The sequence below is a fragment of the Centruroides sculpturatus genome, unplaced genomic scaffold (assembly GCF_000671375.1).
Source record: "Centruroides sculpturatus isolate CEXI.00-Female unplaced genomic scaffold, Cexi_2.0 scaffold2000, whole genome shotgun sequence".
NCBI lineage: Eukaryota > Metazoa > Arthropoda > Arachnida > Scorpiones > Buthidae > Centruroides > Centruroides sculpturatus.
This window is the reverse complement of record NW_019386179.1, coordinates 69441-89306: the sequence shown is the minus strand read 5'-3', so window position 1 is coordinate 89306 and position 19866 is coordinate 69441. Positions and strand designations below refer to the sequence as shown.

Genomic DNA, 19866 nt, shown 5'->3' with positions numbered 1-19866 from the left:
ATAGAAAATAAAAATATAAATTGTTTCTACATTTTAGATCAGAGTTGGAAAATTTGCAACATTTCGCTCGAGTTTCTTTGATTTCAGAAAACTAATTTTGTAATTTTGTTTTCATTCAAATTTAAAATTCAGCTAATTCCGTGAATCATTTGCGAGGAACGGTTGATATAAATAATCAATAAGTAATGTGTTTTTCCTGCAAGCGCCAACGCTTGCTTACAGAAAAACTATGGATGATTTTAAGGGTTTTTTATCCTGTATGTATGTTAGTGTCCGTGTTTGTGTGAGTTTGTGATTGTGGGAGGCACGATTTTGTTCACCCTGTTTGAAGCTTAATAACTTCTGTGTCTTACGTCAAAAATTTTTGAAATTTTGCAAAAAAAGTTTGTGTATTAGGAGGATCGATGCTATTAAATTTTGGAGGTTAAAGATGGAGAGGGTGAGGAAATAAAGGGAGTTGGGCGGTATCTCGAATTCCCACGACTTCACGAAGATCTTACTCGTTATTGGCATTTACAATTTTTTTTTTTTAATTAAACTCATCTCTACTCTCAGAATTAAGCTTTTTGCCATTTTATAATAATTAATAATATAAAAACTTTCCTTTAATAAAATCTCGTAATAGATGGCCCAGCACACAATTTTTAACTCTTTCCGGGAATGTTACGCAACTTGTTGCTGGATTTTTTATTTCTATTATAATCATTACAGCGTGGTCTGTTTTAATTACTAAATTACTCAGCGTGTCTCGATTATAAATTAGAATATTTTACGATAAATATGTCAGATGTCATTAAACTTGTCAATAATGATACTTGACTATTTGTATCATTATTGTATTTTATAACTTTTATCCAGTTTATTTGGAAAATATAATCTTAAAATAAAAGTAGCCAAAAGGTTGGGGCGTTTCTCTCTACTCGATGAGTACAGTCCATTAACAGTACAATAAAATACCTACAATCAGTCGCCCATCATTGTTTTTGATGATAAATTGATTTTAAAAAATCATATAACGAAAATAATTAAGCAATTTCAATTATTCGGAGCTCGTTGTGGCGATTTTGCAGCCCTATTACTACTAAGAGCATTTTATCATTCAAATATCAAATAATAAACCTTAATAATATGAATAAATTTAAATACAGTTTTCATCCTAAAAATCTCTTCGTCCAATTTTTATTCTTCCGTGTTTATTAAATTTTACATCAAAATTTATTAAATGGCATTTGGTTATTGATCATGATGCATTCAAAATTGATAAGCTGTAAGAAAAATGAATGCTAAGCTTTAGATGATTGGTTATAATCAATCATTATATTTAGATAGTCAAAGATGGATACAGTTCAGAATATTTTCCCTGAATTATCAAATTAAATTACTTGTGTATAATAATAAGTATTTAGCTTATAAATTAAACTGTAATTTTTTAAAATGCATTTCGGGTCTTAAATCCCTCTTCAGTCGGAGTACAGGTAATGTTACAGTAAATTGCGCGTACTCTACACGAACAGGGGTTTAAGACCCAAAATGCATTTTGGAGAGAAGATAAAATATTAAAAAATGAGAATAGATTGTTAGTTTCTGTATATAATTCTTCTGTCTCGGGTTTAATAAATAAAAAAACCCACATTGTGATTATCGGAATAAGAAAACACAGTAAAAACAGTAGACGAGAGGCTTAAAAAAATGAAATTTTTAATTATTTAAATGTCTACTAACCTAATTCATTGCCGAGTAAAGAAATTATATTTTTAATTAAAATTAATAATTATTTTCTGTAGTAACCATTATTAATAAAACCACAATCGATTTTTATAGAGTTAATCGCAGGTACCACGCGATGTATTTCCCACTTTGAGAGTAAACGTTAGAGAGAGAAGTTGTTTGTCGATATTTACGAAAAACGCGATTGGTCGATGGAAATTATACAGAAACGCCTCATTCAATTGCACAATAAGTGGATGTGACGTTTTATGTTGGAGCCAAAGAATCCCGTCAATGCCATCCCGACGTGGTGTAAGTAAGTAGGCTCGTGTAGCTCGATGATAAAATTAACTTTAGCTCGGTTAAGGATAAAAATTAAAATATAGTATTTTAGAATATTTAAATTTAACAAATTTATGACTAAACTAATCGCTAAAATTTCCTATAAAATAACTGAATTTAATAATTGGAGATTATACTTTCTGGAGGTAATTTTAATAACTAGTTTATAATTTCAAAGAACTCTTCCTTCTTGTCTCTTTTTTTTTTTCTAATTTTAAAGGCTGTAGGGGTTTAATTTTTATTATAATAATGAAATTAGTTATAAGACAAATAGCAATTTTAATTGCTTTATTAAACTATACGCTTAAATTATATTAAACATTACTTAATTACATAATTTAGTGTGTAATAACGTTCTTTCCAACGCTCCTAGAATTTGTCATAAGATATAAAAGCGTTGAAATTAATTATCTAATTATCATTGGAGTAAAAACCTGTACCGAATATTTTTTCGGTTTGACAGGTTTTTTTAACATAAGAAAGTTTTCTCTGTTTCGAAGAATTTTTCCCGTTTAGGCGGGTTTCCGTTTTATTTAGGTTCCGTTTCGGTCAGGTTTTACTGTATACAGTAAAACTTGTTCGAAACGGAACCTATATTATATTAAACTATACAGCTCGAACGATTATATTAAACGATACAGCGGATTGTAAAGTAAGCTGTATCGTTAGGTTCGGTTTTATATGTAATTATTATGTTATATTCTCGAACAACTGTTTCTGTTAATAAGCGCATTTTCGAGGAAAATTTGTAATATAGAGGATCAGATTTAGCGTTAAATAATTTAAATTTTGTTGGGTAGAGCTTAACCTTAAATGCGGTGCGAATGTTACATAAATGTATAAATATTAATCAATATAATCGATAGCATTAGTGTTTGTGTTTTTGGTGATCGTTTCAAATACGAGCGTTGTAGCCATATTTTTCTAAAAATAAAATGACGTCGAAACTTGCATTAGTCTGTTTGGCAACATTCCAGATAATTGCGGTTTATTTATGGGGTAATACTTAGAATTTTGTTGTGTGATCTCTCTTACTTTCCTGTCTTTTGTAGAATATCACATAGAGGAAGTACGGCATTTGGTCAAATTGTGTGTCGTCGTTTATTTTGCATTATATCGCAGATTTATCGTCTGAAAAACAGGTTTTGGCCGTGATGTCTGTCTGTATTTAATTAAATAAATGAAATAATATAGTGGCTTATCAACAAAGCTTTATTAAACAATTTTTAAAAGTTATTTAATTTTACACTCTTAATTATTTTTAACGTCTATGCAAGAATTTTATGTATAATAAGATTTACAAATTAGTTTTAGTTAATTAGCTTTTTTGCATTGAAACATATTAGAAGAGAGTGTACATACATAAAAACTGACATCTTANATAATTAATAATAGAAAAATTTTAAAGAATAATTTTTCTATTATTAATTATTATAAAATGGCAAAAAGCTTAATTTTGAGGGTAGAGATGAGTTTTATAAAAAAAAAAAATTGTAAATGCTAATATCAAATAAAATCTTCATTAAATCTGATTCCACTCAAGATATGGCATGTGACCTCCTCTATTTCCCTACCCCTTGACCTTCAATCACAAAAATTTAACAGCATCAATCTCCTAATACACAAACCTCCTTGCAAAAATTCAGAAATTTTCAACAAAAGACACAGGAATTAAGCTTCAAAGCAGGTGAACAAAATTGTGCCTCCCCACATATTAACATCCATACATTAAAAAAAAGAAGTTTTTTTTAATGTTGACTTTCCAAGATTTTTACAAATGACTTTCCAAGATTTTTACATTTTTGGACTCTGGTCCTTGAAACATCAAGAAATACAAACAAAAAAGAAGTTTTTTTCTGTTTGTATTTCTTGATGTTTCAAGAACCAGAGTCCAAAAATGTAAAAATCTTGGAAAGTCATTTTTTGACTAATTTCCATACTTTCCCTGTTATATATAACTGGAAAAGTAAAATTGCAGGTGATACATATGGGAAAGGATGTCACTTTCCTCTACAGGAGAGACGAGAACAATTAGAAGAAGTTAGACAAGTTTTAAGTGTAGGAAGTTTAAGAGAGCTATCTATACAAATGTAAAATTTATTATCTAATGGTCCAATGCTAACAAACTTTAAAATATAAATTGTCAACAAATTTCTTTTGCTTACAATTTAAAGTTAAAAAATCATTTAACTATTAATAATGAAATCAAACTGATTTTCTTGGATTCCTACCCATTTAACAATTGGAAATTGAAATTATGCTTTGATGGATAACAAATTTTAACCAAAAACGATTTTGAACTTAAATTTGCAAATTAAACCTTCCCAAAATTTTACATTTGATACTGTGATTGATTAGAAAAAATTCAGTTCACTAACACTGATTTTAAAAACAGTAAAAATAAGTAGTCTTCATTTTGTATCTTTACTTTCTAGCAAAGTTTTGCTCCTTTCATATCTTTTATTTCATTTATACTGTAATTTTAAGATATTTGCATTCACTGTGTTTTTCTCAATATTTAAACAAACAAGAATGGTTTCATGTAATTGAAATGTAAAAACATGGCTGAAAAATTAGCCATAATTAGAAAAACAGAAGAAAACCCATAGGTATCTCTTATGGAACGGGCTGAAGATATTAATATATCTATTCTCAATAGCATTTATTATCAATGCAAGAAAACTGAAGCAAGTGCATGCAAGCTCAGGAAAGAAAATTTACTAGAGTAAAGGATAGACTAATTCAAATAGTTCAAACAAATTTAAGCCAAAAATATTCCAATAAATGTCCCAATGCTCATTGAGAAAGCAGATGAAATAGCTAAAAAGCTAGAAGTAAAAGATTTCTCTGTTTCTGTGAGATGACTTCACAAGTTCAAAATAAGACACAGAATATCAAGTGTAACAGTTCATGGAGAACACAATGACATCAATGTTGAAATGGTTCAGGATTGGATAAATGATACTTTGCCATGACTTTTAAAACAATGTACAGCATGCAATATTTTTAGCTGCAATGAAACTGGTGTTTTTTACAACTTGATGCTTGTTAAGTTCAGTGTAACATGTGTGAGACATGTGTCAGGTGTGTGGATGTCAGCAGGTGGTGATGGACAGTCCACAGCTTGGTCACACATGTGGGGTGGGTGAGGTGACGGTGTCCCCGGGCGTGTGGGGGAGATTGTCCCGCCTAGTTAGGGGTGTGTAGAGTCAGAGATAGTGTGTACTAACCAGGCAGCTAACAGAGTGAGTAGCTGTGTGGCTGATCCAGTATTGTAACTATCAAAAAATGGTGGAGTGCCAGAGAGTCACTCGCTGATTTGGAGAAATTAAAGTGTTTTTATTTTTTGTTAAAAAGAAGCGTGTACTGTGTTCTTTTTGACTGTCTATCCGAAAACATTCTACACCACCACCATCATCATCACTACATTTGTATACAACATTTTCTGGTCCGTCGAGGCGAATGGTGGTAACGTTGAGTGCAGTGAAGTAAATTGGATACAGACGAACTTTCAGTTGGAGTGAAGATCTACTTCAAGTATTGGACGTTGGACTATTGCTTTAGTTAAAGGATCTTTTGCTTTAGTTGTTCAGGTACGATATTTCTAGTTTATTAAAAATGGATCTAAAAACATTGTCAATAAAAAAGAGAGTTGTCAAGAGTAGTCTTACTAGACTAAGAGAGAAAATTCTGGGGAATGTTGACGACTCAGATAGTGTGCAACTTGATCTTTACCGTTCGAAATTGGGTGCAATTGCTAATGAAGTAAAGGAGGTCTTTGAGAGACTGTTTGATATTTGTAAGGAAGACGAAATAGAACAATATATTGAGGAAAGTCAAATAGCACAAGATTCGATTGATGAGTTGATATTAGTGATAGATAGAACAAATTTAAAATTGGAAAATAGTAATAGTATATCCAACGTTGATAAAGCTAGTGGAATGTCAGATTTAAAATTACCTAAATTAACATTGCCCTCATTTAGTGGTAATTTTGATGAATGGCTGCCATTTAGTGACCTGTTCCAAGCAGCTATTACAAACAATGGAAAATTGTCAGGTGCTCAAAAACTACAGTATTTAAAGTGTTCATTAAAAGGAGAAGCTTTAAAAATTATACAATCCCTATCCATTTGTGATCGAAATTTTGAAATTGCATGGGAACTACTTTCCCAACGGTATTCTTGGAAAAGAGAATTGGTAGCTTCGTTAATTAAAAAGATATTGAGTTTGCCAACATTAAATTATGAAAATGTGGCACAGATTTTAAATATTGTTGACTCAACTACAGAGTGTATTCGATCCTTAGAAGCTCTAAATTTTAATATAGATGAGTTTTCGAGCATATTATTTATGTTCATTATTCAATTTAAATTGGATGCAACAACCAGAGGCTGGTGGGAGCGCTCACTTAAAGGTGATGATATTCCTCCATTAAATGACTTATTAGAATTTTTGAAGGGTCATGTTAGAACTCTACAGCCAACCAAAACACAGACGAATAAAAAATTCATGCCTAAGGTTACATCTCCCTCATCTCAAACGAAGAGACAATGTGCATGCTGTAAGGGAGACCACGCTTTATACAAATGTACTAAATTTCAGAAGCTTAAGGTACAGGACAGAATAGAGTTAGCAAAGAGGGAAGGTTTGTGCTTTAATTGTTTGTCGAAAAATCACAGGGTGAGAAATTGCACTATCAATGTTTCTTGTTTAAACTGCAAGAGAAGACACAACTCACTCTTGTGTTATGGAAAGGAAAGAAATTCCATCTCTAAGGTAGACTCTGAGTCAACTCCACAAACTAGCCTTTCATCCATGAATTCAAGTATATGTCCTGAGATGACGAAAGAGACAATTTGTAAGTCAATTTGTGCCTCACATTGTGAAGGAGGGTCAAGAAAGAATGTAAACAACCAAGTTCTATTATGTACTGCTCAAATTAAGGTTTTAAATTCTAACAACGAATGGGTAGAATGTTGATGTTTATTAGACTCAGGAAGTCAGAGATCATTTATTTCTAAAGAGTGTGTGACAAAATTAGGATTAAATGTAAGGGACAGTACAATTTCGGTTTCATGTCTAGGCGCATTCACCACTATGAGCAATGGAGAGGTTGAATTGATATTCACTTCACATTTTAAAAGTGAACTGCGTGCTTCTACTTCTGCCTTTGTAATAGAAAGAGTCACTGAAAACCTTCCATATGTTTCATTACCTTCAGAGATTTGCACTGACTTTAGTGATCTTATTTTGGCCGATCCTTTCTTTTATATTTCAAGGAACATAGATATCCTGTTTGGCGTAAATGTATTTCTGTCGTTAATCAATGGAAATTTAATTAAACGTAGTATGAGCTGTCCATTTGCATTGAGTTCTAAATTGGGTTGGATTATCTCAGGCAAAGTGACCTTTGAATCCCATGAGCCCAACAGAGTTGTGGTGAATCATTCGTGTGTAAAAACGGATGAGTTAGTGAGATCATTTTGGGAACTTGAAAATATTCCCTCATCTCGATTATTAAGTACTGAGGAAAAGTTGTGTGAAATTCAGTTCGAGAAAAGTGTTTGGAGAGATGATCACGGACGATATTATGTTGCATTACCCTTTAAACCCAATAGAAAGGCGTTAGGAAATTCTCGTGTTGTTGCCCTTAGAAGACTTTACAGTTTAGAAAGGAGACTCGCTACGAAGCCAGATATCTACAATCAGTACCGACAATTTATGCAGGAATATTTGTCGTTAGGACATATGGAGTTAATCTCACCTAATTGTAAAGACTTAGAAAATCAACATTATTATATCCCTCATCATTATATAATAAAGGAATCAAGTTTAACGACCAAGTTGAGAGTAGTGTTTGATGGCAGCACAAAATCTTCATCAGGTATTTCCCTTAATGATACCTTAATGATTGGTCCAAAAACCCAGGAAGATTTGATTAATATACTTTTAAGATTTCGTTGTCACAATATTGCAATAACAGCTGATATCGAGCAGATGTATCTACAGGTGAAGGTTAGACCTGAGGATTGTGACTTTCAACGAATAGTTTGGAGAGAGAGTTCAGAAATGCCAATACAAACTTTTCGTCTTAACACAGTCACCTATGGAACAACATCAGCTCCATATTTGGCTACGAGAGCTTTGAAGTAGTTAGCGATTGATGAGAGTGTAGAGTTTCCGAGAGCCTCAAAAATAGTATTGCGAGATTTCTATGTGGATGACATGTTGACTGGTGTAAACAACTCTGAAATGGGTAAGGAACTGATCAATGAATTAATTCAATTATTAGAGAGAGGTGGATTTGAGCTCCACAAATGGTTCACAAGTGAACCATCTATATTAAAGGATGTGCATAGCGGTTTGTTAGATGACATGTCCCATACAACTAGTGGAACTAAAGTGATAAAGGTTTTATGTCTAGAATATCATCCCAGAGAATATATTTTTAGATGTGACTTATGGTGGAATGGCCCAGAATGGCTGATGTCCAATGACATCCCATTCACCAAGCATATACCTATTTGTGAGGCAGCATTAAGGGAGGAGCGTAAACATGCTATTTGTAGTGTTAGCACAAGCATAGAAGAGCTGCCTGTCATTAGTAAAATATCATAATTTGTAAAACTTCAACGAATCATGGCGTGGTGCCTAAGATTTATAACAAATGCAAAATTAACACCTCCTTATAGTATTGGGCATCTTACAACCAAGGAATTAAGAGAAGGATTAATCTGCATCATCAAAAATGTTCAAACAATAAGCTTTTTGGAAGAATTAAAGTGCATTCAGTCTGGGAAATCATTGCCAAAAGGTTCCAAAATAAGCAATTTATGTCCATTTTTAGATAACGATAATATATTAAGAGTTGGAGGCAGATTGCAGAATGCCACCCTCAATTTTTATAAGAAACATCCTGCAATACTGCCTGCTAAACATTATTTGACTAAATGTATTTTAACCTACTTTCATAGGAAATATCTACATCTTACCGGACAGGCTTTATTNAAAATGGATCTAAAGGCATTGTCGATAAAAAAGAGAGTTGTCAAGAGTAGTCTTACTAGACTAAGAGAGAAAATTCTGGGGAATGTTGACGACTCAGATAGTGTGCAACTTGATCTTTACCGTTCGAAATTGGGTGCAATTGCTAATGAAGTAAAGGAGGTCTTTGAGAGACTGTTTGATATTTGTAAGGAAGACGAAATAGAACAATATATTGAGGAAAGTCAAATAGCACAAGATTCGATTGATGAGTTGATATTAGTGATAGATAGAACAAATTTAAAATTGGAAAATAGTAATAGTATATCCAACGTTGATAAAGCTAGTGGAATGTCAGATTTAAAATTACCTAAATTAACATTGCCCTCATTTAGTGGTAATTTTGAGGAATGGCTGCCATTTAGTGACCTGTTCCAAGCAGCTATTACAAACAATGGAAAATTGTCAGGTGCTCAAAAACTACAGTATTTAAAGTGTTCATTAAAAGGAGAAGCTTTAAAAATCATACAATCCCTATCCATTTGTGATCGAAATTTCAAAATTGCATGGGAACTACTTTCCCAACGATATTCTCGGAAAAGAGAATTGGTAGCTTCGTTAATTAAGAAGATATTGAGTTTGCCAACATTAAATTATGAAAATGTGGCACAGATTTTAAATATTGTTGACTCAACTACAGAGTGTATTCGATCCTTAGAAGCTCTAAATTTTAATATAGATGAGTTTTCGAGCATATTATTTATGTTCATTATTCAATTTAAATTGGATGCAACAACCAGAGGCTGGTGGGAGCACTCACTTAAAGGTGATGATATTCCTCCATTAAATGACTTATTAGAATTTTTGAAGGGTCATGTTAGAACTCTACAGCCAACCAAAACACAGATGAATAAAAGATTCATGCCTAAGGTTACATCTCTCTCGTCTCAAATGAAGGGACAATGTGCATGCTGTAAGGGAGACCACGCTTTATACAAATGTACTAAATTTCAGAAGCTTAAGGTACAGGACAGAATAGAGTTAGCAAAAAGGGAAGGTTTGTGCTTTAATTGTTTGTCGAAAAATCACAGGGTGAGAAATTGCACTGTCAATGCTTCTTGTTTAAACTGCAAGAGAAGACACAACTCACTCTTGTGTTATGGAAAGGAAAGAAATTCCATCTCTAAGGTAGACTCCGAGTCAAATCCACAAACTAGCCTTTCATCCATGAATTCAAGTATATGTCCTGAGATGACGAAAGAGACAATTTGTAAGTCAATTTGTGCCTCACATTGTGAAGGAGGGTCAAGAAAGAATGCAAACAACCAAGTTCTATTATGTACTGCTCAAATTAAGGTTTTAAATTCTAACAACGAATGGGTAGAATGTCGATGTTTATTAGACTCAGGAAGTCAGAGATCATTTATTTCTAAAGAGTGTGTGACAAAATTAGGATTAAATGTAAGGGACAGTACAATTTCGGTTTCATGTTTAGGCGCATTCACCACTATGAGCAATGGAGAGGTTGAATTGATATTTACTTCACATTTTAAAAGTGAACTGCGTGCTTCTACTTCTGCCTTTGTAATAGAAAGAGTCACTGAAAACCTTCCATATGTTTCATTACCTTCAGAGATTTGCACTGACTTTAGTGATCTTATTTTGGCCGATCCTTTCTTTTATATTTCAAGGAACATAGATATCCTGTTTGGCGTAAATGTATTTCTGTCGTTAATCAATGGAAATTTAATTAAACGTAGTATGAGCTGTCCATTTGCATTGAGTTCTAAATTGGGTTGGATTATCTCAGGCAAAGTGACCTTTGAATCCCATGAGCCCAACAGAGTTGTGGTGAATCATTCGTGTGTAAAAACGGATGAGTTAGTGAGATCATTTTGGGAACTTGAAAATATTCCCTCATCTCGATTATTAAGTACTGAGGAAAAGTTGTGTGAAATTCAGTTCGAGAAAAGTGTTTGGAGAGATGATCACGGACGATATTATGTTGCATTACCCTTTAAACCCGATAGAAAGGCGTTAGGAGATTCTCGTGTTGCTGCCCTTAGAAGACTTTACAGTTTAGAAAGGAGACTCGCTATGAAGCCAGATATCTATAATCAGTACCGACAATTTATGCAGGAATATTTGTCGTTAGGACATATGGAGTTAATCTCACCTAATTGTAAAGACTTAGAAAATCAACATTATTATATCCCTCATCATTATATAATAAAGGAATCAAGTTTAACGACCAAGTTGAGAGTAGTGTTTGATGGCAGCACAAAATCTTCATCAGGTATTTCCCTTAATGATACCTTAATGATTGGTCCAAAAACCCAGGAAGATTTGATTAATATACTTTTAAGATTTCGTTGTCACAATATTGCAATAACAGCTGATATCAAGCAGATGTATCGACAGGTGAAGGTTAGACCTGAGGATTGTGACTTTCAACGAATAGTTTGGAGAGAGAGTTCAGAAATGCCAATACAAACTTTTCGTCTTAACACAGTCACCTATGGAACAACATCAGCTCCATATTTGGCTACGAGAGCTTTGAAGCAGTTAGCGATTGATGAGAGTGTAGAGTTTCCGAGAGCCTCAAAAATAGTATTGCGAGATTTCTATGTGGATGACATGTTGACTGGTGTAAACAACTCTGAAATGGGTAAGGAACTGATTAATGAATTAATTCAATTATTAGGTAGAGGTGGATTTGAGCTCCACAAATGGTTCACAAGTGAACTATCTATGTTAAAGGATGTGCATGGCGGTTCGTTAGATGACATGTATCATACAGCTAGTGGAACTAGGGTGATAGAGATTTTATGTCTGGAGTGGCATCCCAGAGAATATATTTTCAGACGTGACTTATGGTGGAATGGCCCTGAATGGCTGATGTCCAATGACATCCCATTCACCAAGAATATACCTATTTGTGATGCAGCATTAAGGGAGGAGGAGCGTAAACATGCTACTTGTAGTGTTAGCACAAGCATAGAAGAGCTGCCTGTCATTAGTAAAATATCATCATTTGTAAAACTTCAACGAATCATGGCGTGGTGCCTAAGATTTATAACAAATGCAAAATTATCACCTCCTGATAGGATCTATGGGCATCTTACAACCAAGGAATTAAGAGAAGGTTTAATCTGCATCATCAAAAATGTTCAAACAATAAGCTTTTCGGAAGAAATAAAGTGCATTCAGTCTGGGAAATCGTTGCCAAAAAGTTTCAAAATAAGTAATTTATGTCCATTTTTAGATAATTATAATATATTAAGAGTTGGAGGCAGATTGCAGAATTCCACCCTCAATTTTTATAAGAAACATCCTGCAATACTGCCTGCTAAACATTATTTGACTAAATGTATTTTAACCTACTTTCATAGGAAATATCTACATCTTACCGGACAGGCTTTATTGTATCAAGTGAGACAGATGTTCTGGCCTTTAAATGGAAGATCACTCTGCAGAAAGGTTGTTCATGAATGTATTACTTGCTTTAAGGCTAAACCAGTTGTTTCTCAGCAACTTTAGGTAATCTACCTTATGAGAGAGTGAACCAAAATTATGCGTTCAACTGTACAGGAATTGACTTTTGTGGACCATTTCTCATAAAAATATAAGAATCAAAGAAGAGGTACAGTACGTATAATAAAATTTATGTGTGTATCTTTATTTGCTTGGTGACTCGAGCCATACATCTTGAAATAGTATCTGAGCTCACATTTGATTCATTTATTGCAACATTAAAGAGATTTTTCTCGAGACGCGGTAAAAGTGCCAAATTATTTACGGATAATGCAAAAACATTTATTGGAGCCCAGGCAGAATTGAAACAATTGTACAATATGGTAAATAAGCCAAATGAAAAATTGGTTAGTTATTTGTCATCAGAAAACATTCAGTGGAACTTCAACCCCCCTAGAGCCCCAAACTTCGGTGGATTGTGGGAGGCAGGAGTTAAATCGTTCAAGTATCACTTAAAAAAAGTTGTAGGTGGTACAATCTTGACATTAGAAGAGTTTCTCACAATCACCAATCAAATCGAGGGAATTTTAAACAGTCGCCCCATTTCCTCGTTATCAGTGGATCCAGATGATCTTGAGGTATTAACACCTGCTCATTTCATTATAGGTAGACCAATTGACACGCTACCAGATATTGATCTTAAATCTCTATCAAACAATAGACTTTCACATTGGCAACGTGTAACAAAAATGACGCAAATCATTTGGAAACGGTGGACTAATACATATTTAAATAATTTACAACAACAGAATAAGTGGATGATTGAAAGAGAAAATATTAAAATAGGGACATTAGTCATTATCAAGGAAGATAATATACCTATCTTTAAGTGGTTAGTGGGAAGAATTACAGAAGTTTTCCCAGGGTCTGATGGTAAAGTAAGAGTTGTAAGTGTAAAAACAAAAAATGGTGTATTTAAACGCAGTGTATCGAAAAACTGCTATATATTATGTGGATATCGAGGTGATGAAGAGATACTGGGCGCGTTGTCTGATAAAGCGGTTATAATACAGCTGGATAAGCAAACCAACTGTGNAATGTTTTTAATAATAATAAATTTTTCATGCTTTTTGCTTTTATACATAAATAATCATCTCAAAATATAATTTATTTTCTGCAAGTAGTTTCAATAAAAATTGAAATTGGATTTAAGTTATATTTAAATAAGTAAAATTTGTAAACATTTTGAAATTTTCCAGCTGTATAAAGTGAGTATATGTACCGGTACATATTAAAGTGAGTGAGTGTGCATATTACTTTTATAAATAATTTTCATGAATTTTCTTTATCAAAAGATAATTTCTGTACTATTTTTATTCTATGAAAAACTTTATAACTTTTGTATCTACTAAAAATACCATAAAGAAGAGAAACAGTTAGTTAAAAAAAATTGCTTTAATTTAAAAAATAAAAAGTACAGAAATAATTAATGACTTCCATATTTTGAATTATGTAGATTTTTAAACAGATCTTTACTACTAAATATTTTACTGTGATGATCTGAAAATGCAGATTTGAATATAAATCTCTCATTTCATCTGAGCTTTTAACACTTTCTGATGTGAGATATGGGAATGACCTTTGATCCAGCAATATACCCATAATTTTTTGTAACCCCTGATCTAAAAGTGTCTGCTTGTATTTTCTATGTCCTCCATCTTTTTGTACAAGTAGTGTACTTCTAGCTCCAGCTATTGACAGAATTTTAAAATTGAAACTTGAACTCAATATAGCAATTTTGAGACTTTTATTGAATTTTTTTCACAACGAAAGGTTTTCCCATCCTTTTATTTTATTATTGAAGTTATTACTGTTATTATTAAATAATTTAATGTTTAGTTCTTTTAAAATGTAAATATAAATAAGTATAAAGAACAAATTATTGTGGATAATTTGATGTTTATACTTATTTATTTATTGCACTTTTTTAGTGGCAAATTTTCATATTTAACAGAATGGCACATAAACAAATCAAAAAATAAAATTTTGTTGCACACTTCATCATATATCTTTTGTCAAAGGACAGAAAACAATAAATAGAATGAAAATAAACAATTACCCAATCAGAATTGAGCATGCATTTTTCAAATGGTCCAATTATAAATAAAGGCTTAAAAAAACTGGTTTTTGCATTTCTTTACATTATATTATGAACAATCAAATCTATATCAACAAATACTTATTATATATCAAATTAAACAGGAAAAATGATCTTTAATCTAGACTAGTTATAAAAACCATAAAGATACTCATTTTCAAATGTGAAAGATTTTTAAAAAGGCCAACAAAGATCAGTCCACGGAATCACAACACCTAACAGGTAAAACCTGAATGTGTTTAAATACTTTACAGATGAGATCGTGAGCTTCATTACACTATGGCCGCTTTTGAAGTGATAGAGCAACGGCATAAGAACATGTTTTTTCGAAAGTTTCATATTGTCAGACATTGCTAATGTGTCTATTTCCAACAAAATATGGGATGAAATGCCCTTTGGATACTTTACTTATATATCTACTTTAAACATTTTATTCATTCTTTTTTAGAAAAAAATTCAAAATATCTAAATTTGAAACCTGATACAACAAATCAAAAGATCCTGACGACAAATGAAAACAAAAAGCAATAATAAATATTTTTTTATTATTACTGAATGTTTTTAAAACTAACAAAACTTGGCACCATTATAGAGGAAAGACAGAATCTGCCCCTTAATATAACCAAAACTTGTTTAATTTTCAAAATGTTTGACTCTTCTTGAACCTTCATCAGTTCAATCTTACAAGAAATGGAACAGCTTTTCACACATTAGTATTTTCAAAATCAAACAATTAACAATTTGTCTGCTTCTAGAGCTCTAATTAGCAGGGCAGTTTCCCATTCCTCTGCAATAAAACCTAGAAATAATAAATTTAAGTTAATTGAAAAACAGCTGATAATCATGGAGTCCTACGAAAAGTCATACATTATTGTCAAATCTTCTGTAAAAAGGTTGACAGAGAACAGAATAGAGAACAAAAAGAAGTATTAGCAGTTAGGACTAAGATTGTAGATGCTAGCAGCTGCATATATCATGAAAGCAAGATACTTGCTTGGAAGTAGAAGGAAACTTAGTTATTGGAGCAATTAGGAATGATAAGTTTAGGTCAGATAAATTGTTAAAATCAGAAGTGTATGCAATAAGTTTATCATTGCACAATGAAAATTATTTTGTATAGACTCCACTTCAAGATCAATAATGGTTAGAATCAGAGCATTACAGATCAGTGGCAAAAGACAACTTCAACATATCCACTTTGCTGATATGGACAGGGAAAAAAGATTTAATGGTATACTAAGAAAAACCATCTATAACTCAAGAATACAGAACTAGGTTCCCTTTAAAGATATTTAAAAAAAATTTATATACATGGGATTGCCAAATAAAGGTTATAAATTCCAATGATAGAAAGAGTTGTATGATTGTTGGAAGCCAATTTTAGTAAAGTAGTTAAATTAATTCAGGAAACTAAGTTATTAGAAATAAATATTTTACTATTCAAGAACTATTATTAGTTTAAATATTAAAATATTTTGTAAAATTTTATTTTAACAGTAATGTTGAACAACATTTAAAAATTTTTTACAAACTATATTCATTCAATTTTCAAAGCTGTTCCAAAAATGTTTTTTGTAAGATTGAACTGATGAAAGCTCAAGAGCCAAAAACATTTTTTTAAAAATTAAACAAGTTCTGGTTACTTTAAGATGCAGATTTTCCTTTATTATTAAATGAAGAAGTAGAGACTAAGAAAATCTTGAAAGATTGAAACAAAAATAAAAAAACAAAACAAAATTAAGCCTCAGAAGTTCAGGGCTTTCTCGAAAATTAATAAAAATGAAAGCAGTAGGACAAAATGTGTTATACAACTTTGGAGTAAGAACATAACTTCTAATTTTATTTTATATTGATAGATTTAGATTAATTTAACTGTTTTCTTTTTTGAATTTACATAGCAAGTGAGGTTTTTAATTTGAAGATTTTGTTCTAATTTTTTGATAAAAAACTGTTCTGAAAATATTTTTATATATGTTGTAAACAGAGTTTATTAAAAAAAAAAGTATGATTAATTTTAAGAACATTTAACACCATTAGACCAAGTTTGTTTGTGTCTTATTTCTTTACTGTAGTGATATATTTTCAGGTGAAAGTGTGTCAGTATATTAACTTATATTAAAATAATTAAAACAACCAGTTCATCCTGCTTTCATTTTTGTAGTTCAGTTTGAATTCCTGATATATTTGAATTTTTATTATTCAAATTTGTGAACTTTAAGATGTTAAATTAATATGAAATTAATTATTACTTTTCAATAACATATCAAGCTATATGATCTATATGATTATTATTAATAGTTCAAGAACTAAATTTAAAATTAATAAAAATAATTACAAGTAATAAAGTACTGTTGTTATGCTATATTCACTGAATCTTGAAATTAGTCATCAAATATCAAAAGATCTGACATCTTTGCATCTTATATGATATTTGATATTTTTTGATAATTTCAATAATTTAAACAGTTTTATATATTTGCTAACCTAAGCACCTGATGTTTCCTAGGAAATATATTGATGTAATAACATCATTATCTAGCCATAACAAAATTTTATATAATTTACAATCTTCATAGGGAACTTATATCCAGTGTTATATAGAAAACTTGTTGAAAGGAATGGTCAGTACATGAAAATATTTTCTTTAAGGAACCAGTAAATTCATTAAAATGGATTACCTCTTGCAGCTAGAAACAACAAAGGATAATAAGTCAAAGATAAATGAACAAAAATTAATTTAAGTCTTTATTATTTGTACTTTTTACAATATGTTTTAATATATTTCATCCTGGATTTTCTAGAATTTTTTCTTTAAAACATAGGATGGATCAACTTAGTTTACTTACATGTTATATTTAACATGTCAAAATATAAGGTTTTTATGTATACAGCCAAACCATATGTTAATAATTGAGCAATACAATTACATTCTTATCAAGCTACAAATGCATGAGTGACTGACCAGTAGTATGATTACATAGGCTGTTTTTTTTTTCAAGCTCTGATGATCCATAAAACAAAGACAAGTGTAAATAACAAAATGAATTTATTACCAAAAGTTAGGTACAAACATGGTTACTTTTCGACATAATCACCGTGAAGATTGAGGTATTTGTCATATCTGTGGGACAAACTTTTCCATCCCCTTGTCATAGAATGTTGCTGCCAGTGAATTGAGATGGGCCCTAGTATTGTTTTGAAGATCATCATTAGTTTTGAACCTCTGCCCTCCTAGCCACTTTTTCTGTTCAGGAAAGATGTCGCTCGGTACTAAATCAGGGCTAAATGCTGGGGTGTTTAAAGGTGGGTGAAGATTTCCATCCAGCTTGGAACATTTTAATATGTGAAGATTTCCACCTCTTTCTTGAACTGAAAACATTGCTAGCAGGTCAGAGGTTTGAGACTAATGAACTAATGACGATCTTCAAAACAACGTTAAGGCCATCTCAATTCACTAGCGGCAATGTTCTATGACAAGGTGATGGAAAAGCTCGTCCACAGATATGAGAAATTCCTCAATCTTCACAGTGATTATGTTGAAAAGTAACCATGTTTGTACTAACTTTTGGTAATAAATTCATTTTGTTATTTACACTTGTCTTTGTTTTATGGATCATCAGAGCTTGAAAAAACTGCTCTCATATATCTTCTAAATTAATTGATCTGATCTGAAAATGAAGATAAGACAGATCTGTATAGCATAACTGGCAAAGCATCTGCATGATAAGCAGGAGCTGCAAGTTGCATTTGAACTTGCATCTTCAAATCACTTTTCCAGAATATCCTAAATTAATTTATTTCTAATGATTAAATTTAATGTGAGATAGTTGCTTAACTATCTACATCTAGCTCAAATTACTTACTATCTTAATTAATTAGCCATATTATAGACCCATAGGAGTCTGGCTCTATTGTTCAATTATAATGTTTTTGTTAATGGTTCAATTATAATGTTTCAATTATGGTTCAATTATAATGTTTCAATTATTCTGTAAAAATAAATTGTCAATAAGTTACTCTATAATTTTTCTGAACTAATTAAATTGATGGCAACCGATAGCAATTCTTATTTCTTTAGTATTCTGGGAAATGGGATATATTTTCATTGTGACAGACATCTTATAGAGCCACACAAAATGCAATTCATACACAGTAGCATGTCCTAATTATTTAAGGTAATGCAGACTGAGGGTACTGTACATCAGATAATCAAAAACTTGAACAACATGTTTGATACAAAGTGATAAAATATATAGTAATAAAATGTTATATAATATATATAAATATTTATATATAATATATGAAATAGAACTTTTATTAACCATTAATTTTTCAAAATTCATAGTCATTAAAAATCACCAATGTAACTTCTTTTTTTTTAAAAACATCTATAATCTTTTCAAGTATCACAAATCACTAAACCAAGTTTTGTAAAACATTATTGTATTAGTTTTCTTGTTTTTATTGACAAAGACAAAACACTCTTATACAACAGATCTCAATGCAAAACCCCACTTCAATGACTCTTGGGTTAATTGAAACTGTGTGTGTGTGAGAGTATATACAAGTACAAAACATTTTATATTTTATTTTGTTCAAGTATAGATATATAGTAAATAAGAATTATTATAAGAACAGTAAAAGCAACAAATTGATTAAAATTGCATGTTAAGTTTTTAAATTATTTTATTTTATATTCAGATAATAGGATATAGCTGATAGCTGTATAGAGTTCCTGAAAATAATTTGAATATCAGGAATTTGGATAATAGGGGTGTTTTCCATTATTTCTTATACGATAAATTCTCATTTCCAGTGTATCCAAATAACCCCAAGAATTATTTTACTAACATTTAAATATATTCTTAATAACTTCATTTGTTATAATGCAGCAAATAAAAATTTTATTTGTTGCATTATAACAAATGAAGTTATTAAGAATATATTTAAATGTTAGTATATATATGTAGTATATATAATATTTTTTGTTAGTATAATACATGTTAGTATATAATGTATAGTATAAATAATATATATATATATATATGTTACAGTCAAAACCCGTTTTTAGTTAGAACGCGTTTTAACTAGTTGAAACTAGTTTATACTGAATGTCTTTGTTAAAACCCGTTTTGTCTAGTTAAAACTAGTTTTAACTCAAATTCATTTTTGACTAGCAGTAAATTCTAGTTTTACTA

The 19866-nt window shown here is 31.1% G+C and overlaps 2 protein-coding genes and 1 pseudogene across 2 annotated transcripts; all 3 read left to right on the top strand.

Moving 5' to 3' along the window:
- The first annotated feature begins 5542 nt into the window (after positions 1-5542).
- Positions 5543-15672, top strand: LOC111613959. The gene is given in 4 exon segments (XM_023355310.1): positions 5543-5667; positions 9064-12568; positions 12571-13533; positions 15503-15672. Coding segments are annotated over 3 exon segments (4638 nt in total). The 5' UTR covers positions 5543-5667.
- LOC111613956 lies at positions 5634-7485 on the top strand. Its single transcript, XM_023355307.1, has one exon. The coding sequence runs from the start codon at positions 5668-5670 to the stop codon at positions 7030-7032; it is 1365 nt and encodes a 454-aa protein (XP_023211075.1). The 5' UTR covers positions 5634-5667; the 3' UTR covers positions 7033-7485.
- Positions 7150-9042, top strand: LOC111613960 (annotated as a pseudogene).
- Positions 15673-19866: the final 4194 nt, after the last annotated feature.

Excerpts from the sequence above, each read along its gene's own strand:
- LOC111613956 (XM_023355307.1), top strand. The coding sequence starts at position 5,668 with ATGGATCTAAAAACATTGTCAATAAAAAAGAGAGTTGTCAAGAGTAGT.